The sequence below is a fragment of the Callithrix jacchus genome, chromosome 11 (assembly GCF_049354715.1).
Source record: "Callithrix jacchus isolate 240 chromosome 11, calJac240_pri, whole genome shotgun sequence".
In the NCBI taxonomy this organism is placed as follows: domain Eukaryota; kingdom Metazoa; phylum Chordata; class Mammalia; order Primates; family Cebidae; genus Callithrix; species Callithrix jacchus.
The window spans coordinates 112,572,188-112,598,352 of NC_133512.1; the positions used below are offsets into that span (position 1 = coordinate 112,572,188).

Below are 26,165 nucleotides of genomic sequence, written 5' to 3' on the forward strand. Positions count from 1 at the left end.
TTAAAATAATGATGTCTACCTTTATTATGCACCTGGGTACCATATGTGCATAGAAATATTTTAATGCAATTGGATTTCCTTGAATTTTAGAGACTCTGATGTAAATATCAAACTGTAAGGTAGAATGAGATTAAGATATTGAAAAAGGGATTTAGGCCAACATAAAGCACATATAATAAAGGGTATTTATGTTTTATGGAGGATTTTCTGGAATCTTTAGAATCTTTGGGGACTGGATTAAGTCCCTGGGATTCCTAAACCCTTAGGAGTCCTCAAACTATTTTCAGTATTTTAAAAGTCACATCGAAGTCCTACCCCTGCCTGCTAAGCCTGCACAGTCTCATTAAAATGTCAAATTTTGTTTGCTTTGGGCTCAAATTCTATTAACCTAGTGTGATGGTGTTGGTTATTTTTTGCTGGCCAATATCTCTAATTGGCAATTGCACATGCCTTTGAATAACTTTTTGAAAATGGAAGCATGGATCAACTAGTTTTAAAATACAGATTATTTGATAGCAAAGTCTTTTAAAACAAAGGAGGCACTTTTAAAAAGTGGAGACAAAGAGAAAGGTAATGAAAGGAGTTTCTAGTGATGGTCAGGTGAGGAGCCTCACAATGGATGATTACTGAGCTCCCGAAAGGCCCAAGAGTTGCGGAGAGACAGTGCAGCATCTGGTTAGCCGCAAAGTTCATGGTGGTCCAATGTTAAACACCCTGAGGTTGCTTCTGTGCCAAACTCATGCACAGATGCCATTGGGAGATGGCTCAGAGAAGCCACCACAGGAAGCCAGCGCATCCAGGGGAGCTGCAGCATGCTAACAGCAACTGCAGCAGCACCATTCATTCAGCCTTGACCAAGGGAGGCCAGGAACTCCAAAACCCAGCCCAACTTTGGGCCCCAACTCTGTCCCTCACTAGGCCTTTGACCTCTTCATGCTCCGGTTTTCTCATTGGTACAAGAATTTATAACAACGGGTTCTAGGGTCATTGCAATAAGTAATGTAACATATAAGGCACCCAGAACCATGATAGAAACAAAGGAAGCCTCAACGCAGGTGGATTCTTGTTACACACCAGGGACCCTGCCAAGAATCCTAAACACACCTTTTCCTAGGCCCCAGGACAATCCCCCAGGGAAAGCACTATTATCATCTCCATTTCACAGGTGAGTTTAAGGAAGTTGTTCAATGTCGCTTAGCTCATCAGTGGCAGAAACAGGACTCAAACAAAGCCTTGATATTACCAAAAAGGGTGTGTCTACCTGGGGACACCAGATTACCTGACTCACTGTGTTCCCTGGGGCAAGTCGCCTGGCCTTCCTAAGCTTGCATTCTTTCATCTGTAAAAAGTAGAGGGTTATTTTCCAATTTCAATAATACATGTATTATGGTTATGTCTGAGGTCATCGTTGGGGATAGCAGGGTGAAGAGCACATAGCCACCCTCTGGACTCAAGCTGTAACTCCCCCTAAGCTTCTAAATGTTTCAAAGTAGAAAGTTTACAAACCACTGTAGGGATATACTACTTGGCAACGGTCCTGTGTCAGGTACATACATGGTGCTCAATCCATGCTTCTCGGTGTGATTTGTTTGATTTCTAGACACTAGAATGTGACCAGTACTGAGCATATTGTTTTGTCTGACATGAAAAACAGAGGTCTCTACAGAGTCTCTCGATTTGAGTAGCAAAAATCAAAGAATCTGAGTTGATGAAAAGCATTTTATTCTTTAAAATAATATGTGGCACATATACACCATGGAATACTATGCGGCCATAAAAAATGATGAGTTCATGTCCTTTGTAGGGACATGGATGAATCTGGAAACCATCATTCTCAGCAAACTGACACAAGAACAGAAAATCAAATGCCGCATGTTCTCACTCATAGGCGAGTGTTGAACAATGAGAACACATGGACACAGGGAGGGGAGCATCACACACTGGGGTCTGTTGCAGGGGACTAAGGGAGGGGCATCAGGGGGTAGGGAGGTTGGGGAGGGTTAACGTGGGGAGAAATGCCAGATATAGGTGATGGGGAGAGGATGGACGCAGCAAACCACATTGCCATGCATATACCTATGCAACAATCCTGCATGTTCTGCACATGTACCCCAGAACTTAAAGTACAACAAAAAATATAAAAATATATATAAAATAATAAAATATCTCTCATGGTATTAAAATTTTATATATTTAAAATTAAAAAAAAAAAAACTAGGGATTTGGAGGCAGAGATCTCTAAGGTCCCTTCCTAGGGTTTCCTGCAGTTCTCCTCCCCTAAACCCCTAGAGCAGAGGTGGGGTCTGTGCATGCCCTGCCCACTGCCTGAGGCTGCCAGTCACACCTCCAAGTCTCCTTTCAGTTTAGACACTGACCTCCGTGGTAAACACAAATATGTCCATCCTCTACCCTTGAAATTACTGTAGCTGCCTTCGGTAGCAGCTGGAAACCCTTTCTGCCAGGAGTGTTTTGTCTGATCACATCTGGCCCATGTGGAGGTGAATACAGAACTAAACAGCTCTCTTTCTGTGTCTTGGGGAGCAGTGAAAACCTGGGTCAGACAGGTGGGCTCCAAACACGTTTCCCAGAAATAGCCACAAAGGGGTTCTTAAGAAATAAATAAAAACAAAAGCCCTGTGTTCTCTTTTTGATTGAACACCCTGTTAGCTACCTGGGATTCTGTTCCGGACAGAGAGCTCTGTGTCTCTTATTTTGTTAAACAAAAATTAAGCAGAGCTGGACACATGAGTCAACTGCTGTGTGCCTCAGTTTCCCCATCTGTTGTCAGTAAGCTTCTGCTCTGTGAGAAGCACTTTATTTATATGCTGGAAAGGGAGTGGGTGGGAGGGAAATAGAATAGAAATGAATGGCTTCTTTTTTCTTATCTTAATCCATGGCTACACTGTAAAGCAGCCCATTTTAAAAACTCAGCTGTCAGAAGAAAGTCAGCAGGGCCATACTAGTGGGGCCTGGGACCAGGCTGAGCAGAAACAATTGATGCGGTTCTAGCTTGGTTCCTTCACAAATAGCTCTCACTGGGAGCTGCTCCTCAAGGCCAGGCCTCCTGGGTCGTCCTGGGCGTCAGATGGAAATGATTTGGGCACATCCGGTATGGCCTGAATTTGATACTTAGGGTAAGATCTGAGAAAGAAAAGGAGAAGGAAGAAGGCAAACTGATTCCCTTAGAAACTATGCATACTGAAAGCTTGATATTTAATGCTCGCCCCTTAGAGCTGTATTCCTAATTATTGGTTTGTAAGACACAACATGATTTTCCCCCAAATTCTTTCCAAAAATGCATTCCATAAATTGTTAGCATCCCTGCCAATAGCCCCAGTAAACTCACATACCAGCTTTAAAGTCAACCCCTTTTAAACGAATGCACCAGTCCCTTGAGTTGGGGGATATTATTTCCAGATTCCTGTAGCTGCTGGCTTCTTTTTTTTTTTAAGTTGAAAATGATCATGTTTCTTTGTAGCTGTTAATTTTTTGAGAGAAATAGAGAGTGGCAGCAGTGCACATACACAATAGCTGTGACATCTTCCAAGGCCCCTTAGCACACTCTAAGACACCCCATCACCCACTTCCTTGTTGCATTGGCTTTTTCATAAGGGCTCAAAACTCTCTGTGTTCAGAATGTCCAAGAAAGTCCCATACATATTGTTGAGGATTTGCCATTATGATTTGTTTTATTACAGAGAGGTGGTGAAACATGATGGCTTAACACATGGGCTCCAGAGCCAAACTGCCCGTCTTTGAAGCCCAGCTTTTCCACTTGTCCCTGTGTGACCTTGAGCAACTAACTTAACTGCTCTGTGTCTCAGTTTCCTTATCTGTAAAATGGGAATCATATTATTACCTACTTTATACACAAATTTGTATAAAGTCCTCAAGCAGGCCTTGCACAGAATTAGTTTCACACAAGTGCTAGTTAGTATTACACAGTGTTTCTAGGTAGGGTTTTGCACCTTCAGGGACTGCACTGATGACTTCTAACCATCGATGTGGAAGATGGCCAGAAGGATCTGGGGACAAATGAAAATGCATGCAGAGAATGAAGGGAAGGATGTGGAGTGGCTTTGTGACTCTTCTGAGGACATTTAGTTTATTTTCCTTTTTTTAAACAAAAAGGCTGATGAAGGAGGGAATGATTGACTGTAAGAACCAGGGGGTGATCAGAAACCATGAGGCGCTACTCCTCATCTTAGAGCCTGTTGTTGGGAAGTTGAGTGCAGAACCTGTGCCAGCCCTGCGGTCTCTCAGTCCGCAGCCCCTTGGCCCAGTTCTTCCCCTTGCTCAGTGCTGCCTCTGCTCGGAGAGAGATGTAATGCCTGGTCTGGGTCCTCAGCTCTCCTACTGTCGACTCCACAGCACTCGAGTGGTTGGCCTTGTTTTGAGTTTTGTCTTCTCTGATTCCCTATATATCTTTTTGAGGGTCTAGTTTTGCTCAAATGCAATTTTCTCACGCCAATCCAGTGCTTATGAGTCTCTAGGGCTTCTTTTCTGTTTGCGGTTAGCTTTGGACCTGACTCTAATTTTCATGGAGGCTTAAAGAACCAGTTTCATTATTTCTCATCTTTTTTAATGTCACTTCTGATTCCATCTAATGCTTAATAATTTGCTTTCCCAAAAAGTAAGTGCTCAGTAAAGGCTTGTTGCCAACAGAAGGGGCATAGCGACACTGAAAAGTTGCTCGACATAAATATCTCCAAGGCTACTCAGCAAGTTAACAGCAGGTGTAGGAGAAGATCAGTTTCCTCTTTGTTCTCTCTTGTATCTGATGGGAATAGGATGTGGCAGGGTCATACCTCCACTTAGATAATATAGAAGACATGTTTATTCTGATCATTTAAGTCATCTGTGACACAGAGTGTCAAACAGTATTTATTCTCAGGCTTCAGTGGGATGGCAGAGATAGAAAAGAACAAGAGGCAGCCTCGGTGAGCAAGGAGGGGACAAATTGGAAGTCAGGAAGTTATGTGATTGTTAGTCGAAGATGTAATGAATAGAAGCTATTTGTAATCAAAGAATTCTTAATAAAAAATCCTAGAACTTCCATGTCTTTAGCACCTCATGTAGCTAAGAAAGAAAGTATCCACACCCTGGGGGAACCTAAAGTCCGCCAGCATCAGCTCCCTGGCTGCCACATGCAACACAAGAGAAGAATAAGGCTCATGGGATCTGTGCCTCATGCTGAAACAGGACTTCCAGCTTCCCAAAGTGGTCACTGATGCTCCTCCAACTGCAGCTACTCTTGGATGACCTGGAGGGGGATTTAGACATCATCTGAGCCAGTGCAGTTCAGATCAGCCCAAGGTTCTGCTGAGCCACCACCCAGGCAGGGGGAGGATGTGGGGAGCTGAATGGGCAGAGTCCTGGGGCACCATCTCCATTTCCACTGGGCAGCTCTGCTTTCAAAGGAAGTGTTGTGATTAAGAAAGAAAAAAACCTTGATTTAGAGCCACTACTTTGGAGAATTAAGTCTCAGAGATGAAATAATGGACTGTGGGTCATTCAGCCAGTTGGTAGCAGAGCCTGGAGTAGAATCCAAACCTTGAGTGCGTCGTGCCCAGTCCCCTTGCACTTCATTCACCCGTGCTGCCAACTGTCTCATTATACACAAACATCTCAATAACGATGCTAGAGGATGCTCCAGTAACACTTAAAAAAAAAAATTACAAAAGAAAGCACCAAAATGTCCACAAAAGCATACACAAGGTTATATTATGTATCTCCAACAGCCCAATGCGACAAGATACCTTCACACCCATCTTGCACATTGACTGTTCTCTCCCCTCCTCCCCAACTGAAAACAAACAAGGCCAGCCTTTGGCATCATCAGCTAGTCAATAACTTTGTTTTCCAGATCTTTCTTCAAAAAGACAGTCCCTCCTCCTCTTTAGCCCTTTTTTCACTGTCAAAGCAAGGAAGAATCTGCCACCAGTAATTTTACCTAAACCTCCATTGACTGACTACTTCTCCACTGTGAATAAATGTCTTCAGAATGCTCTGTTCCTTAGCGGTATGTGCTGTTAAAATTTTATTTCTAATGATTTCAGTAAAGAATTTTTATTAAAGGGATTTTGAACATCCATGACAGAAACAAGGGAAGATGCTTTTTCTCAGTAGTTGGGGAAGACCTGGTGATCATGTTAGGTGTTAATTCAAGGTACCCCTCAGGTGGCTTAAGAGCAAATCCTGTTTTGATCTTTTAAAGGCAGAAATCCCCTCCTAGTCATCAGACCTAGGAGTAGAACTTGAAGCATCCTTTGTTGGTTTTTCAACGACAGGCTGTCTGAACAGCCCCTCCACACCTCTTGCCAGGACTCTGCCTGGTAGGGAAAGACACAAGGGACGTGGTGGCACCCTCCCCACTGGCCCCTTTCCCATTCTACCAAAAATCTTAACTTTCCCCAGCCTCTGCCAACTCCCCTGTGGTCTCAAGTGTTCCAGGAAATGAGAAGTAATTCTTTAAATCTTGCTTTATAAGGAGAGGACCATGTGACTCCTCCCTGAGGAGAGTGAGGGGTGGGGTGGGGAGGCTGAGGGGGCTCAATGGTGCTTGTAGAAGTCCAGGTTCAGGTCTCTTGGGGGAGGAGCTGGCTCTGTCCCTTCCACTCAGCATCAGCCAGCCTGGCATAGCTCCCCAGGACAGTCTCCCCATCCCCTCATTCTTCACATACACCCCCGCCTTCACTTAGTTCTTCCCTCCCTCTGCCCCCAGGCTCCCACTTGCATTCTTTATATCTTCTGGCATTTTTTATGTTGTTCTACTTTGTATTTAATAATAGCTCCACATTCTCTTCTTTATCTGAAATCAAGGCTCATACCTGCATCATGCGTTCACTTTGGGAGTAAAATTTATGGCCAAGCTTGCCATGGGGTTAATTGTTTTTTATTAACTTCATACTTCTTAATTATTACAAATTATTTGCCTGTCCTAGAAATAGTTCCATGCTGTGCTCCAAATTTACTAGCCTTCAACTGCAACCAGAGAAGGGAAGTCTTGGATTGCCAGTGCTTGGGGAGTGAGGTTCCTGGCTTTATGCATTGGAGTCTGACCAGACTGAGGGTAGGGAGAGGGTGGGTAACTCTAGATCCTTAGACTTCAAAGCCCAGATTAGGGCCCGTAGGCCAAATGAAAATTGAGTTTAGCTTTTCTGAGCCATAGACTGTTTTGTGTCTCAATTCTCAAATCTACAAAGTGGAGTTAGAAAGACAGAAAGACACGATGTGTCTAGTTAATAACAAGTTTGCTTTAAAATCAGTTTGAAAAACCTATACTTCATCTAATGAGTGGGGTTTCAAAAGCAAGAAAGAGAGAAAAAGTATGCCCATCAAAGGGGAGTGGCAGAATAAATCCCAATGGAAAATTTGTGCCTTTCTGCGGTTGGAGTCATTTGGTCAAGAAATGATGACACTACAGATTTCTGAAAAGGGTGTGTGTGTTGGAGTTTCTGAGGTCCAGGTCTCAGCATGGTACTTGGGCAAGTCCAGTGTTGAACTCCGAGGAAGAATAAAGAGAAGGAAGCAGTCATGATCAGCATTCTTTGTCAAAACAGCAGTGCCGCCATGGGCTCATATTGCCCATGAGTCTCTTCATCTCATGGATTTGGGAGCCAGCTCTCTCAGCAAGCCTGTACACCCATTGTCCCTTGCAATGAGATTCATCCTTTAACTTTAGATGGGGATGGGTGGTAAAAAGGGAATCGCAGCTGGAGGCTTGTGGGAACTGGAGTATTCAGACTACACAAAGGCCCTATGTGTGCAGCCGCAGCCGCAGCTGTGGGAGCCGTAGGTATTTCTCAGTGCAGAAAAGAAAAGCATTCCTGCCCGTGCTCACAGTCCAACTGGGATTGACTTTGAACTCACACACAGAAAAAGGGAAAGAAGTTGATCCAGCAGCTGAGCCCAGAATGAGCTGGGAGGACATTCGAAGTTCCCTATAAGGGAGTATGGATGCATTCAGGGAAGGACAAGGATTTGTAGCCGCTTCTGCAATCTTTCAGACCATTGCCAAGTGGGCTAGCAGCAACAGATGTTCCAGCAGGAGGGCAGAGTCCGTGCCCAGCGTCAGGGCCATTGAGTCCTTGCTGGAACCATCCCACAATGTGGGCTGAGTCTTGTTCTCAGCTCACTGGCTTTCCAAGCTTAACTCTCTGGCTTTCCCAAAGAGTCTGTGAGCCACCCAGTATCTTTTAACAAATTCCTTTTCTCTTTAGACTAGCTTGATTGGTCTTTACAGCTTTTAATAGAAGGCCCTGACAGTGATAGGTTTTGAAGGCTGGAGCTCTGTGGCTTTTAATATCCCACGCTAAAGAAAACATCATTTTTTGCTTTGTTTTATTTTCTGCAAATAAAATGCTTTGTTCTCCTATTCCTATGTGTGCGTTTATATAATTCAGTTAGGCTTTAATATACAAGCTCTGAACTCTCCCGCTATCAAAGCAGACGGTTTAAGAGAAGAAGGAAAGCAAATGCCTATTTCTCCCACTTTCAAAAGCACACACTGAAATTTTGCTTGAAAAAAATCTAAGCTCTGGCCGGGCATGGTGGCTCAAGCCTGTATTCCCAGCCTTTTGGGAGGCCGAGGCAGGTGGATCACGAGGTCAAGAGATCAAGACCATCCTGGTCAACATGGTGAAACCCCGTCTCTACTAAAAATACAAAAAATTAGCTGGCATGGTGGCACGTGCCTGTAATCCCAGCTACTCAGGAGGCTGAGGCAGGAGAATTGCCTGAACCCAGGAGGCGGAGGTTGCGGTGAGCTGAGATCGCGCCATTGCACTCCCGCCTGGGTAACAAGAGCGAAACTCCGTCTCAAAAAAGAAAGAAAGAAAGAGAGAAAGAGAGAGAGAGAGAGAGAAAGAGAGAAAGAGAAAGAAAGAAAGAGAAAGAAAGAGAGAGAGAAAGAAAGAAAGAAAGAAGGAAAGAAAGAAAGAAAGAAAGAAAGAAAAAGAAAGAAAGAAAGGAAGAAGGCTTTAAAAAAAATCTAAGCTCTCTAGCTCCACTCAGTGTCCTGTTGAACTGGTGTGGCACCATGTTACTTTTTAAGAGAATGAAAATGAAACTTGCTCACTGTCGCTTCATTGAACCACTTTATTCTTTGACCAATTTTGGATGGATAGTTTAATTAAGAACTTTTTTTTTTTTTCAAACTAAAAACACCATGGAACAGTGGCCAAGAGCATGGGCTTTGGAGTTAGATCAACTTGGATTTGAACCTCACTGCAGCTATATACTCGCTTTGCCAGCATGTCTTACTCCTGAGGTTTTGTGAGGCTCCTCTGTAAGATGAATATAACAAAAATGTTCAGCTCCCAATATTATTGTGAGGATTAAATAATATCCAAGACCTGGCTTAATTTGCTGTTAGAGAATGACCCATGGGAGTTAATTCATTGTAGCTGAATGATTAAATTTAAGATCAAGATTTAAGTGCTTTCAGAAGTGGTACATTTAGAAATATTGGTCTCCTTGTTACTCTCTTTTTAAATATGATAAGAATTGCAATTCTTATGGAGATTATGTTACACAATAGTGGGACGGAGATGTTTTCTTGGAGGGATTACGTGCTCAGATGGCTGCAGCCTTCAGTGGCAACAAGAGCTTGGACTCTGGACTACTCTTCTGCTTAAAAGACCTTTCCTATCTTCCGTTCAGCCCACAATGAATGGCTCAGTGCGGCTTCTGCCTACCTCCCCAATCCCTATGTGTGCATTTATATAATTCAGTTAGGCTTTAATATACAAGCTCTGAGCTCTCCAGCTATCAAAGCAGACGGTTTAAGAAAAGGAGGAAAGCAAATGCCATCCTACGTCATTTCGGCCTTCAAAACTGACCTTATCTGTTATCTGCTGCCTAAACACCATCTTCTGTCTCAGGGCTATTGCATTTGTTATTTCTTCATTCTGGACTGCATGTAAAGGCACACACACACACACACACACACACAAACACACACACAGAATTATTCAAAGTTTGATATATACGAAACCTTTTCAGAGAAGACTGTCATTACCATCCTTAATGACGTGTGGTGGCTTTTAGTGATATAAAATGGCTTTACATATTTTAAAATATTTTTTGTTATTAAGGTATATTTTTCAAGGCATAAAAGTATTTAAAACATATTTTATATAGCAGTTTGTTAACTTTGTTGAGCTTTTAAATCTTTAGACATACAGCAAAACATTGAAAGCACCTGATTTTTTTTTCCCTGTGGAACGTTTAAGTTCTATCCAAATGATGGAACAGTGTTCAGCCATAGAGGAAAATTGTCTGAAGCCTATAAAACGTGGAGAAATTCTTATGATAAAGACAAGAATAAAATATGAATATAAGTGAAGACTATGTCTATGTGAAACATTCATATAGAAAGAAAGAAAGAAAATAGTTCTTAGGATGGGAACATGAGGGAATCTTTCCTACTCATTTTCAAGATATTTATATGGTTATATTTAACTCTATAATTACAGGTTAAAAACAAGTGGCAACTCCATAAGTAACCTGTTTCCATACCATTACAGCAGCTGCCTATGGAGTAGTGCTCGGAGCTGACAGGCTACTCGGCCTCACTTGCCTTCCTGTCCAGCAGTGGCAGGGTTTCCATCTCTGCTTCCATTCATTGGCATGGTAGGAAGACAGATGCAGAGCACAGACAGGTCAGACCAAATGCCAGCTACGAGAAATATTATAGACTGGGTTCAGTGGTTCACGCCTGTAATCCCAGCACTTTGGGAGGCCAAGGCAGGTGCATCACCTGAGATCAGGAGTTTGAGACCAGCCTGGCCAACATGGTGAAATCCTGTCTCTACTAAAAAAACAAAAAATTAGCTGGGTGTGGTGGCACATGTCTGTAACCCCCGCTACTCGGAGGCTGTGGCAGGAGAATCGCTTGTTTGGTATGAATACCGAACAAACAGGGACTTGGTATTCATTTGTATTTTAGGTCGAAAATTGCTGAACTCGGGAGGCGGAGGTTGCAGTGAGCTGACATCGTGCCATTGCATTCCAGCCTGGGTGACACGTGTGAAACTCAGTCTCAAAAAAAAGGAAGAAAAAAATGCCAGCTGTGAGAAATATTTTAAAGAACAAATCTAAAAAAGTGGGCAGTTTAGCACTCAGGTGGATAATTCTGGGGAATTCTGGAGTTTAAATTTGCATGATTTTGGCTGGCACCCAGGCTTAAATCCATTCAGTTCTCCTGCCAGTGAAGCGAACAGGCAAATGAGCAAGCCAGATCCAGCAAGAGTCAATCACAAGCCTCCACAGGAGACCATTACGAGCCCTGAAAGATGAGCAAATATTAGGCAGGCAATGAAAAGAGGGCAAGGCCAAGGGGACCGCCCATGCAAAGGCAGAGCCTAGGAGGGGCCTGGACCTCTGAAGGTCTGAACGAGGCTCTGTGGGCTACAGCCTTAGAAAATCACCCTGATGTCTGGAGGGGACTGGAGGGGACTGGAGGAGAGTAAAGGTGGAGGCAAGGGGATCAGCTACAAGACTGCTGAAATGTTGAAAGAGAAAAGATGGGGGCTTGACTCAAGGCAGAGCAGTGGGATGGAGAGGGGATGAATTTGCAAGGTAGGAGGTGACAGAATCAACAGGACTTCATCACCATCAGAAGAAGGAAAGTCAAGGGTGTGGTCAGGATGCTGGCTGGACACCTGGGTGCACTGGTGGGGCCAATGTTGCCAAACGAGTGTCCAGAAACAAACAGGGACTTGGTATTCATTCATATTTTAGATCGAAAATTGCTGCCCCTTTTCCAGATTCTACTACATGGAGATCTATGATGTTTATATTTACATTTTATGGTTACATAGGGTAAGCTCTATAGTTAATAATCAGAGAAAGAAATCAGACCAGGGGAGGAATTCTAAGCCTCTTTAGAAACAATTTTTTGTTGTAAATATCCAGAGGCATTTATGAATAAATACTGACCCCCAGTGTCTATGTACAGAAACAAAGATTAAAAAAAAAAAGATTATAAAATACCAAGACTCCTGGGAGAGTACCTGGAATTCCAGCTGCAAGTACCATTCCCGGCAATTCAATGCCAGGATCCTGGCATGCATCCTCAGAGATGAAAATACTCACTAGCTAACCTATGGCCAGCGGCCATCTGGAGAACTCCAGACTATTCTACAGAATGAGTGTCGGGTTGGATTATATGGCCTCAATTGTGGTGCAGAGCTATGCGTTGGCTTTTGCCCCATCTGCTTCAGAGGTTACATACATCAGGGTCTAGGTTCAATTACTCCAAAAAGTCTTCCCACTGAGAGTAGATTTTATGCAATTAATCTGACTATACAAACTCCAGCTCTTTCTGATTCCCCATCCATTCAACATGACATGCAGTGAAGTTTCCTCTCAGGCAGATGCAAGGCAGTGTGGTTGGGCAAACATTCCCTTTTCAATACTGTGTGGTTAGGGGTAAGTTCACGAGTAATTTTTGAGTAAACTCTCTGCAGCAAAATAACTCCGTCAGCTGGAGTGGCTTCATCATGAGAGAGAAAGTGGCCCTCTAACATCTTAGCCAAGTGCTGCTATAGTTTGCTATCAGATGGCATCTGCTTTTTGCAAACTAGAAAATGGGCATAGACTCTTTGAAAATATGCTTATGTTACCATCCCATTCTGGACTACATGGAGGTTTTTCAAAACTTGGCTTCATAAAGAATTAGATGTACAGGTCAGGAAATGAGGCTGTCTTTAAAAGGTGGGGGCTCCTTCATGAAAATTAGACATTTTTTAGATTCGAGGGCAAATCTTTAATGCCAACAGAGTCCGTTAGACTCTGTTGAGAGCAGCAAGAAGCAGGCCTGACAGGCCATGGACCTTCAGCAGTCTTGATGGAAGGGTATGTGGAAGAATAGAAATGAGAGCTGCTTTAGTGTCACATGGAATCAAGCTGAACCATGACAGTGAACCGAGTGGCACAAGGGACACTTGGGAGGTGGCTGCTATAAGGAGCTAAAATCCAAGGAAATGGAGGCCCAGAGATTGAGTTTAGGAGCCAAATGTTGGCACCAAGAGAGGATATCACCCAAAGGTACTAGGGAGAATAAACTAGAAGGATCTGCATCAGGAGAAAGTAATTCCATTGCTATTTGTTAACCGCAAGGTGATGGCAATCATAATCGTGTTTCGGATTTGTTGTTTCAGCACACAAGCTCATTGTTGGTCTGATGCGTAGCTGTAGCTCAAAGATAATAGAAATAAAATGAGTGTACAATTTGTTTCTTGACAAGACAATACAGACTTAAGAAGTCTTTCTCTTGGGCTGGATGCGGCGGTTCATGCCTGTAATCCCAGTACTTTGGGAGGCCAAGGCAGGTGAATCACTTGAGGTCAGGAGTTTGAGATCAGCCTGGTCAACATGGTGAAACCCCGTCTCTAATAACAATACAAAAATTAGCTGGGTGTGATAGCATACGCCTGTAATCCCAGCTACTCGGGAGGCTGAGGCACGAGAATCACGAACCTGGGGAGGCGGAGGCTGCAGTCAGCTGAGATAGTGCCATTGCACTCCAGCACTCCAGTCTGGGTGACAGGGCAAGACCCTGTCTCAAAAAAAGAAAAAAAAAGAAGTCTTTCTCTTACTTAACAAATAAAGAGTCAAAAACCAAGACATGTTTTACTGACTATACTAAACACGACATTGTTAATCTTGTCACTTTATTTTTTTCTTTCTTGTCACTTTATTTTTTCTAGTCTTTTTTAAAATTTCAAAGTTACGGAAATGCTGAGATGACAATACAATAATACAACATTGCAAATCATTTCCTCAATTCACCAACTACGAGATTTACTATACAGTCATGTGCCCCAGTCACGTGCTGTTTCGGTCAGCAGTGGACTGAGTGTATGACGAAAGACCATAATGGAGCTGAAAAATTCCTGTTGCCCAGTGACTTATAGCCATCCTAAGGTCATAGCATGAGTCATTACTCACGTGTTTGTGCTGATGCTGGTGTAAACAAACCTATTGCACTGCGAGTCATACAAAAGCACAGCACATACAATTATGTACAGTACATAACTAAAAATGACAATAAATGACTGATAGTGCTTTTTGTATTTACTATACTATACTTTTTCTTGTTTTAGAATATACTCCTTCTACTTATTAAAAAAAATTAGTTAACTTTAAGACAGCCTCAGGCAAGTCCTTCAGGTAGTATTCTAAAGGAAGGCATTGTTACCACGGGAGATGACGGCTCCATGCATATTGTTGCCCCTGAAGACTCTGCAGTGGGTCAAGATGTGGAGGTGGAAGACAGTGATATTGATCATCCTGCTCCTGTGTAAGCCTGGGCTAATGTGGTATTTGTGTCCTAGCTTTTAACAAGAAAGTTTACAAGGTAAAAAATAAAAATAAAAAATTGTAAATATAGAAAGAAGCTTATAGTTGGGCCTGGTAGCTCACACCTGTAATCCCAGCACTTTGGGAGGCTGAGGCAGATGGATTACTTGAGTCCATGAGATTGAGACCAGCTTGGCCAACATGGTGAAACTCCATCTCTACTAAAAATACAAAAGATTAGCCAGGCATGGTGGTAGGAACCTGCAATCCCAGCCACTTGGGAGCTGAGGCAGGAGGGTCACTTGAATCCAGGAGGCAGAGGCTGCAGTGAGCCAAGATCGCACCACTGCACTCCAGTCTGGGAGAAAGTGTGAAACTCTGTCTCAAGGAAAAAAAAAAAAAAAAAGAAAGAAGTTCATAAAGATATAAAGAAAATATTGTCATACACTTAAATAAGGTTTCTGTTTTACCGTGTTACTACAAGTCAAAAGGTTTTAAATATTTAAAAGGTTCGAAAAGTTACAGTAAGCTAGGTTTATTATTGAAGAAAGAAATTTTTTTATAAATTTAGTGTAGACGAAGTGTATGGTGTTTATAAATCTACTGTAATGTACAGTAGTGTCCTAAGCCTTCACATTCACTCACTGACTCACCCATATCAACTCTCACAAGTTCTATTCATGGTAAGTGCCCTATACGAATGTGCCACTTTTTAATCTTTTATAATGTATTTTTACTGTACCTTTATGTTTAGAGATGTTTGGACACACAAATACTTACCATTGTGTTACAGTTGCCTACAGTATTCAGGACAGTAACATGCTGCACAAGTCTTTAGCCTAGAAGCAATAGGCTATACCGTATTTTTTGTGTGTTTGTGTAAGTATACTGTGATGTTCACGTGATGACGAAACCATCTAAGAATCCATTTCTCAGAACAAGTCCCGTCATTAAGTGACCAATGACTGGTGTTTGCTTTCTGTCTCTAAAAATACAGAAACATTGTGTTGGCTGAGCCATTTACAAATGACTTAGTGACATCAGGACACTTGCCCTTAAATTCTTCAGTGGCTATTTCCTAAGAACAAGGCACCATACCATTGCTATACCCAATAAATTTAATATTTATTATCGCCTAATACGTAGACACATATTTAAATTTTCCTAAGTGCCCCAAAATGTTTTGTAATAAATATTTATTATTTAATATTTACTAATATTAAATTAAAAATTTATTAATATTAAATTTAATATTTGTCACCTAATACATAGACACATATTCAAATTTTTCCAAGTGCCCCAAAATGTTCTTTGTAATAAATATTATTTAATATTTATTATTAAATTAAATTTCAATATTAATATTAAATCTAATATTAATAATTGATAAAGTATTATTTATATTTACATTTTTAATGAATTATTAATATTAAATTTAATATTTATCACCTAATACATAGACACATATTTAAATTTTCTCAAGTGCCCCAAAATTTTTAAAAGCTAAAGATCCAATTAAAGTTCATGAATTACATTTCACTATCATGGCCCTGTAGTGTCATTTAATCTGGAACTGTCCCTTCATATATTTATGTTTATTTCTTAGCCTTGGTATTTTTTAAAAGCGCAAGCCAGGTGTCTTTTAGGATATCTTGTATTTTGAATGTGTCCTATTGCTTTCTATTAGATTTAGATAAAAAGTTTTTGGGAAGAAAAGTAAGTGATAGGTACTTCCCACTTATTTACACAAGGACATGCATAAGATCATATAATATCTATTTGTCCCATTTATTGATTTTAAGGTTAATCACTTGGTTGCAATAGTGTCTAATGGATCTCTTCATTGTGAAGATACATTTTTCCTTATAATTAATAAGTTTATTATGATTTTAGACTATACAAACATTCAGTTCTCTAAAAGCCCAGTGGTTTTAGTATCTACTAATAGTCCTTGCTTGGATCCATTATTAACAATGGAAGCTGGCAATCTTCTGTAAAGATTATGTATTTTTGTCTTCTTTTTCTCTCCCCACCTTTAAAAAAAATACCTTTATGGTCTTAGGCGCTATTTTTTTAAATTCAATGTTCTATAATTCATTACTATCATTCTTTTTTAATTTCAAATTGTCCTAAATTTGGTCCTTCAAGCAAATGTCTGTGTCCATCAGTCTTGTAACATCTTGATGAGTTCGAAAAGACAAAAGTGCTCAAAGTTCACCTCACATTTCATCTGTCTCAAACCTGGAAGCAGGCATTTCCCCAAACATCACTGCTTCTGTGGAATAGTGTTTAGGAACCAAGATTGAAGGAATCTGGTGTGCTTGTTGTTTCTGGGTTATGGTTTCTAGGCCCCTTCAGAGGACAGAGCCAGAGTTAGTGGGGAGGGCTTGGGGGAAAGAGAGTGGAAAATACACACACACATTCATACAAACACCTCCCATTCAGAACCAATACCACAGGGTCCTTCTTTGCCTTCCTCCATTCTGTATCTGTCTTCTCCCATAGTGAGTAATCTCACTTACAATAACATCAATACAGTTACTCATTTTTAATGCTACAGAATTGTTTCAGAATTACGTATTAAAAATAGTTTCAGCAACGCACTTGAATTTAACATCATAGGTACCAAATTTTCCCACGTCGTCTTACAAAAGTTACACATAGCAAGCTAACAGGCTTCTAAACAGCGACTAGGGATAATACAGATTATATACAAGTCAAAATTCAAATTGAACAGCTTTGCAATGGCTGCTGTTTCTCTAGAGTACCAAAAAGGTCAAAGCTCAGAACAGATTACTGATAACTTTCATTTTAATGAATCGAAGACTATCTATGCTGTTTTCCTTTCCAAAATCTATCCTGTTTGACATTTGTCATGGATTTCAAAATAATCCAGTGGGGCAGGTGTGAGGGAAGACTGAGAAGATATCTAACGGCAGTCATAAGTTAAAGATCTGGTAGTTGGGTGAGGGGCATAGGAGTGTTCTTTGTGCTATTTATACTCTCTACTTTTATGAATGTTTACAATATGTATAATACCTTAAAAATGTATCCCTGTCAAATCAGGGTAAGTGCAATAAGCTTACATGGCCAGCCTCGACTTAAATAAAAGGCAAGTGAGATGTGGTTCTCTATGTGTACCTAGGAAGTGGTGACAACACTTTAGCTTACCTTTAAAAACTTGCCAAAGCAACCTACAATAAATCTGGGGGACAACTTTAGGTCCCAGGGTCTTAAAGGCTAGACTCTGCAGCTAGATAACCCTCCAGGAAACAAAACATCAACAGTGGAAAAAGAGTGACTTCAGTTCCGTCTTGAGTTTTGCCAAATAATTTTGTCATCAGAGAGAGATTGGATGGCTAACGTATTCTATGTGTTGGGTGTTTATTCCCTTGGGATCAGCAGTTTAAATTCCCCTCATAGTCCAGTGTGAAAACCCCTGGGCTCCCGCATAGCATGGCATCGACCACCGCCAGATCCGCCATGAGGTGAGGCAGGATTTAACAGCAAAGGGCGTTATGCTAGCGAGCCCCAAACTTGCAGATCCCAGTGATACAAAAGACAAAGCCGGGAAACATGATCAGGATCTGCCAGGCTGAGGCAATGTGGAAGTCTTTCTGAGGGAATGAGAACGTGTGAAAGGCTTTGCAGGTGGCAGGGAAGGTGAACTTTGAACAGTCCTACCTGTTACTTATGAAAGCATCAAAATAAATTTGAAATGACACTGGGGGCATGATGAATCTTCTGTCTAGTAAACCTGTTTCCCCCAACTCGATTTTGTCAAAAACAGTAAGGTGCTGGGAAAATAACTACAGCTACACAGTAGACAGTGGCCGAAGAGTACTTCATCTCTGACCGCTTTCTTTCCTGGGGAACCGGATGGGTGGTGCAACACGACCGGGGAGGATTTTTGCTCTCTGCCACCAAGGTGGTCAATTACAATCAGACAGAAATTGGCTCTAACAGACTCACACTCTCACCAAAACCAAAACAGAAACATCATACTCCATAAAGCTAAAGGGCATGGTGAGCCTTCCCAGGCCGGGAGACAAATAAACACTGTTATTAACGTACACATGGGGAACTGCATTTTAATAAAAGTGGTCACAATCTGGGACGAGAAATAACTTGCAAATGTTGGGCAAAAGAGTCTAATTGAGCTTGGAAATAGATCATCACAGTCATCTTCCTTGCACACCTTAACAAGGAAAAATACATTAGACATAATATATTCTAACCAAGGATACATTGGTTAATTTGGTGCCCATACTGGTAGTAGACTATGCAAAATCTTCTCTTCTGATACAGAGCTGCTCTTTTCGAAAAACCATTCTCAGTGTATTGGGATAAAATACTAGTCTGAGAGGCTTTTTAAAAGTTAAAACTCTGGGAGCAGCTGAGGCTGCTATTGTCTTTATCTTGCCACACTGACCCACATGGGATAATCATCTCAGCCTGGGCAGAGAAGACATGCATGGCTGGCCCCAGGGAAAGCCTAAACTGGCAGCAGGACAGGCTGTCCCCTTCAAGGACCTAATTCCTAAATAGGCTGTCATCTGTTTTTGTTTTTTTTTTTTTCGTAGAGACAAGTTTTGCTATGTTGACCAGGCTGGTTTCGAATTTCTTGTCTCAAGCAATCCTCCTGCCTCAGCCTCCCAAAGTGCTGGGATTACAAGCATGAGCCACCATGGCTGGGCTGGTCATTGTCATCCCTTTTTTTAGGAGAAAATAAATCCCTAATTTCCTTCTCAGAACAGAAGGACGCCAAGATTAGGATAGAGAATAGGTAGCCTTCAAGATTCCTAAACCAGAAATTTTGGATAAACTGTTACTGCAAAGCAAACAGGTTCAATAGGTAATTCTAAGGTTGAAGAGCTGGAGTTAACTAATTTTACGTGACATTTAAAAAAAAAAATATCCCTTCTGTTCACATCTATTTTTTCAGCCAAGATCTCAAAAACAGTAAGACCAAATTGTATCATAGAGTACTGTATCAGCAAAAATCATCCCTTTCTCGGGATGCCTGAGAGATTCTAAAGTGGCTGGATATGAAAGTTGCTTTTGTGTGCAGAGCACATGATGCTGCCAGAAGGTTCCCGGCAAGTAGATACCTAGATGCAGGGCAATGGAAGAATCCAACTCTAGGATCTCGAAGTGCACTAAGACATGGTCACTCCTTGGGCTGGAAAACTCAAACGCCAGTTTCAGAGATGATGCTATTTCAAAATGGTGTGGGTTACAGCCTAGCCATAGGTTTGGAATTCTAGGAAGATCTGGTAGTTGCATTCTTGACCCTGATATTTGAATTCTAGAGTATTACTTGGTTAATCAACACCACTAAAATGAAGGGGCTACACTAGAGAAACCAGTAGTAGGTAATAAATGTAAAGCACCCACATTCCATGTCCTTATGCATGACAGATGTGGCCAGCTGCAGGAAAAGCAGTTCATCTCATCCTTTCAGCCGTCTTCTTTGGCTAATCTCTAAAAATTTTGCACTAATAATCAAATGGAGAACAAGCGGTAGCAAAAATACTTTAAAATTCGTATTCTTCAAACGCCAATTGTACTATAAAGTGGATACAAATAAACTAATCCACCAATGAAAAACCATGAAAAAATGATAAACATCTGTAACAGATATTACAGCTACAGATGTTTTACCTGACTTTATCATTGAAACATATGTGACCTGCTTTGAAACAGAGTCAATAGCTTAAAGAAATGATGACTTACCTACCCACAGCATCTAAAAACAAAGCATGGAAGAGTATCATTAAGACGGATAAGCAATCAATCGTGTCCGGCCTACCCTGACTGCTCTGTGCTACATACCATAATCTTTTGCCCTTAGTTAATGAACAACAAATTTATGTCACAATTTCCAGTATACCATTCCTTCTGCTCATGTGAATAAAATTACATTCATTATATGTTACCTTCCCTGCCTCATGCTTCAATATACAGAAAATCATAAGTGTCTGTTGTGTTGAAATAAGTGCAATTCTTTGTGTGTTGCAGGAAAATATGAGTCAAAGACTAGTTTAGAGGCCTATCTAAAAATCGCCAAACACATGGAGACACTTTGAGGATGCCATTTTGAGTCACTTTATTGTCAGGAACTTTATTTTTAAACTAATTATAGGTACCCAAACATTAAAGTTCAAAAAATTAAAACAAGCCAAAAAGAGAGCCTCAACAGCCATAGTTGTCTATCTACTGCTTATTCTTTTTTTTTTTTTTTTTTTTTTTTTGAGATGGAGTCTCACTCTATTACCGGCTGGAGTGCAGCAGTGTAATCTCGGCTCACTGCAACCTCTGACTCCCTGGTTCGAGCGATTCTCCTGCCTCAGCCTCCCAAGTAGCTAGGATTACAGGTGCATGCCACCACGCCCGGCTAATTTTTGTATTTTTATTAGAGACAGGGTTTCACCATGTTGGCCAGGATGGTCTTGATCTCCCGACTTCATGATCCACCCACCTCAGCCTCCCGAAGTGCTGTGATTACAGGCGTAAGCCACCGCACCCAGCTTGCTGCTTATTCTTGTGGCCAAAGAGGAATTCTACTAAATGTCAAATGACGGATGTCTCTAAACTAGAAGACAAGTTAAAGGGCCTTGTTGTCATTTCCGTCATGGTGGTGGTGGTGGTTGCTGGCTTTCTTGGAGAAATATATCTGTGACTTTCTCATTTAACGGGCCTCTGGCCCTCATTATCGGTCTTTTCCTATAAGAAAAGACTAGTAATAAAGACACATGGTATATTATCTAAAATCCCTTACTATCATCCCAGAAAAACTTATTAAATATAAAAGTAAACTACTGATTGGAATAGTGTCAATGGTGATTCAGTAATGATTTCTTGAATGATAAATACCTTTAACTTTATCGTCTCTACTTTTTACTCTCCCATCTCAGAAACTTATGACCTTCATTAAACCCCACTAGTTACTAGTTTGGTGACTAACTAGGGGGCTAGCAGGAAAGCTAACTCATAGGCTTATGACATAAGCACTCAGGCATCCTGAAGCCTTATCTGGGCCAAAATAAGTTACCTATACAAACTCTACTTCACAGCCTAGCTCTGGAAAATCAAGGAAAGAGAGAGTTCAGCACCCATAACACACTGCATGCCACTTCTTTTGCATTTCTTCTTAGCCAACAGTTAGGAAAGACTATTGTTTAGCTTTCTTCACTTTTCCTTGATCTTCTACTTTCTTAATGGCTGCTTGGATGGCCTCTTGGTCACCCAGGAACTGATGAGGCCCAACAGCACGCAGGTTTTCATCCAATTCCAGAAGAATGGGGACTCCAGTAGGAAGAGTAATGTTGATGATGTCTTCGTCTGAGATACCTGTTGATCAGGAGAGGAAGAGACAGGTGTTACAGACAACTCAGGAGGAAGTTCTGTTTAATTATGTAACCGCACTTTAATACGATTTAACTGTGTGCCTGAAACATGCAGATACTGAGGGATTACAGCTATAATTCCTGAAAGCCAAGAACTTTCCAGAAATTACAAGAAAAAAGGCTTAGAGAGTCACAGCAAGTGCTAAATCAGGATAGTAGATACCTTTTGGGACAATCTCTTCCTGTTTCCTATCTAAATCTGAAAGGAAGGAAAATTATTTTCTGTATGCCCACATTTTTGTTACTAGTTTTCCAAGGAATCAGATAATCTTGAAAAATCAGAAAGGGAACCAGAAGCATTTTCTGTGTTTTTCCTTTTATGTGTTGTACCCAGTCTGGTACTAAAATTAGGACTTTTCACTAATCTCTAAATCTAGTTCGTTTTATTAGAATATGTTTGGTTTTCCCACACTAAGTGAGCTTGCAATACCCTGAGCTAGATCCAGTTCAGCAGGAATGCTTTTCTAGGTGCTCAGAAAGCACAGTCAAGGGAAATCAGGATGGAATTTTACAGCATGCCTTGTAAACAGGGCTCATTCTCCTATGGTCCCTTAACATTCCAGCTGCTAAAAAAGGAAGGTTTATGTAACATGTAAGCCACCTTTAAAATACAAATGAACTACAGGTAATTCAACTTTGACAGAAGAGATGCAGCTGTCATAGTAGCAGTGGTAGTCATAATAGTTTTTATTACAAGCACTTTTAGCAGTAAACAGCTAACATGTCCTGAGTACATATTTCATGCCAGGTATTCTTTTAAGCATTTTGCATGTATTAACTCATTTAATTATCATTGCAATCCTATGACAACATATTATTTCTCCACGTAACAAGTTCTGGCACAGAGAGGTTAAGTAAACAATTATCATACAGATAGTAAATGGCAGAGCCTGGATTCAACCTAGGGCTCTGTAACTACTGTATAATGTAACTCCTCTCAAGTTTCTCTGAGTTCAAAGTGGGCAAAGGGAAGGTATGAGGAAAGACATGAAGTGCAACAAACTAAAAGACAACTGAAAGTATTCAAACTGTTTACTTTAAAAACACTCCTTTATTAATTACATAGTCTTCTAAATTCTAATTCTAATTCATATGCTTCCTGTTCTATATTAACAGAAGGGACCTAGGTGGAACAAGTTCAGGGCAGTCCAAGGGTTTGTCTTGATGGCAGCAGAATAAGTTGTTACCAGTTAGTAATCAATGCAGCTTTCCATTTTAATTAGCCATTGGTCCTAACTGTGAGCACCAGCCAAAGACTCACAGAATCGTGGCACCTGATCCTTATTGATGGGTGGCTCTTTATTAGAATTTCACTTTAAGGCCCAGAAGATCTACCTAATAACTTTTATAGGCAAACTATCCATACTCAAACAGCTACGAGAAATGGAAAGGATCTTAACTTGGAAGACAGTGTCTCTTCCAAGTAAGTGTACTGTCCCATCACCTCCCCCGTCAGTCCCCCTTCAACGTACTATGCAATTTTAGGGAAGTAACTTCTCTGGACCTCCAATTCTCCTGTCAATTAAAAAAGAAAAAAAAGAAACACACACCCTTCTATTACCAGCATTTTAAAGGGTTGTGGGATAAAACGGGTGGCTTAAAAGAGAACATACATGAAAGAAGGGTAGTTCAATAGGTGTCTCTTTTTTCTCTATTAGGAATTCCCTTCTAGGTAAAAGATATAAAGGGAAGGCTACTAACATGCTCCTTCGGCCTGCCAGGCTCCCACCCTCACACTGCAACTTTACACAAGATTACCATCACAAACTACAGCTGCTGAGAACAAATTCATTCAGACCAGACCTCTAGCTGTTTAGCAGGGAGATGACCACCCTAGATTCTAAGCACCCTCTGGCTACATTAGGTCAGAAATGTCAGCTAGCTGCACAACAGCCACCACATACATCCCTTGGAAAGAGCAGGAAGGGAAGTCAATGGGCTGTGGTTTGGAGCCAAGTTACCACTGACCCTTTCAATCCAACAGTGCCCACTCCCAAATCCAGGGGAAGCTGTGGAGGTCTCTAAACCTAACTCACTCACTAACTGGTAACTGAGGGCCCTTTATGTTCCTAGTACTTTGTGGAAGAACATGTGTGAATGACCTTGGCCAAGATTTTACCTCCAATGAATTAATTCATAAAATGAGAGAGGATAGTCTCTACTGGCACCAACATTCCTTTATTTTATTCTCGATGATTAAGAAAAGCAGAGACACCTTAGAGGCACAAGAGCACGAGGACACTGAGCACTGTTTACATTCATCTACTGTGTAAGGACCATGCTTTATCTGTTTCCAGAGTCTGTAAGCATATTGCTCACTAAATTGGAGAGAAAGATGGATTTTATAGATTTCTCCAATTAATCTAAATTTTCACTGTAAAAATTAATTTGTTAAAAGATAACAAAAGTGATCCTGTTTGAAGTTTAACAGAAGTAGAATCTATGAGTGTACCTATCTATCAGCATCTCAGATTCACCACTCACAGATGTGTGCTTTCGTAGTGTCACCAACTAATAATCTTAAGTTCTCGAACCTAGGACTTTATTGTAGAATGACTGAACACTCTGCTTCTATTCAACATCGTATTTGAGCTTCTAGCCAGGGCAACTAGGAAAGACAATGAAATAAAAGGCACCCAGATTGGAAAGGAAGAAGTAAAACTCTATTTTCAGATGGTATGATCCCACCAAAACCTATTAGAACTAATACATTCAGCAAGGCTGCAGGATACAAGAACAACACAGAAAGGAAAATTGGTTTTTTAATACAGTAGCAATAAGCAACATGAAAAATTAAGTAAACTTCTATTTATAATAACATCAAAAAGAATAAAATGCTAAAAATAAATTTAACCCAACAAGTACAAAACTATACTCTGACTACTACAACATAGTATTCAAATTAAAGAAAACCTAAATATGTACTTATGGATTAGAAGACCTAATACTATTAAGATGTATTCCCTAAATTAACATACAGATTCAATACAATCCTATCAAAAATCTCAGCAGACTTTTTTGTATAAATTGACAAACTGATCTTAAGGTTCATTTTGAAATCTAAGGTACTCAGAAGAGCCAAAACAATCTTGAAAAAGAAGAACAAAACCAAGGGACTCATAGTTTCTGATTTCAAAACTTACTACAAAGCTGTAGTGATCAAGGTAGGCATAGATCAATGAAATAGAACTGAGAATCCAAAATAAACCCTCATATTTGTTATCAACTGATTTCCAACAAGTGTGACAAGACAATGAAATGCAGAAAGAATAATCTTTCAACAAATCGTACTGGGATAACTGTCTTTCCACATGCAAAAGTATGAAGCTGGACCCCTAACTCATACCTTATATAAAAATTAACTCAAAATGAATCAAAGACTTAGATTCAAGAGCCAAAATTGTAAAAGAAACCATAGGAGTAAAGTCTTCATGACCTTAAGCTAATGGTTTCTTAGATATGACACCAAAAGCATAAGCAATAAACAACAAAAAAATATATACTGGGTATATAAAAATTAAAAATGTTTGTGCTTCAAAGGACACTATTATTAAGAACATAAAAAGGCAACCCAGAGAATGGGAGAAAAAATTGCATATCATATATCTGATAAGGAACATGTATCTAGAATATATAAGAACTAACTGCCTCCAATAATAAAAAGACAAATTACTGAACTCAAAAATGGGCAAAAGGTTTGAACAGACATTTCTCCAAAGATATACAAACCGTCAATAAGCACATAAAAATAGGCTTAATATTATTAGCTATCAAGGAAATGCAAATAAAAACCACAATGAGATACTACTTTGTACCCACTAGGATGGCAATAATAAAAAGTCAGATTATAAACAAGTGTGAGTAAGGATATGGAGAAACTGGAATAATAATACATTGTAAAATTAGGTATGCAAAAGGCTATAACCTCTTTGGAAAACAGCCTGGCAATTCCTCTTGTTAAACACAGATCTACTATATGACCCAGCAATTCCACTCCTAAGCATATACCCAAGAGAAATGAAACATGAGTCTATACAAAACTTGTACACAAACCTTCATAGCAGCACTATTTATAATAGCCAAAGAGTGAACACAACACAAATGTCCATCAACCAATGAAAAGATAAATTAAATGTGGTATATCCATACAATGGAATATTATTTGGCAATAAAAATGAAGTATTGATGCAAACCACAACAAGGTTCTTGGATGATCCTTGAAAGCATGATGCTAAATTTTAAAAGCCAGTCACAAAGGATCACTTATTTCATGAGTCCATTTATATGAAATATCCACAATAGGCAAATCTACAGTGACAGAAAGTAGGTAAGTGGTTGCCCAGAGCTGGCTGGAATAGGGGAGGGACGGGGAGGTGGTAACAGCTAAGGGGTGCTGGGTTTCTTTTTGGGGTAGTAAAAATGTTCTAATATTGATTGTGGTAATGGAGT

At 40.5% G+C, this 26,165-nt stretch overlaps 1 protein-coding gene across 1 annotated transcript in view; it reads right to left on the reverse strand.

Moving 5' to 3' along the window:
• Positions 1–20,391: 20,391 nt before the first annotated feature.
• The window catches only part of BPGM (bisphosphoglycerate mutase), a 32,476-nt gene continuing 26,702 nt past the window's right edge, over positions 20,392–26,165 (reverse strand). The window contains exon 3 of the mRNA XM_009003029.5: positions 20,392–21,660. Within this exon, the coding sequence (XP_009001277.1) occupies positions 21,482–21,660 (179 nt within the window). The 3' untranslated portion in view covers positions 20,392–21,481. The remainder of the gene's footprint in view (positions 21,661–26,165) is intronic.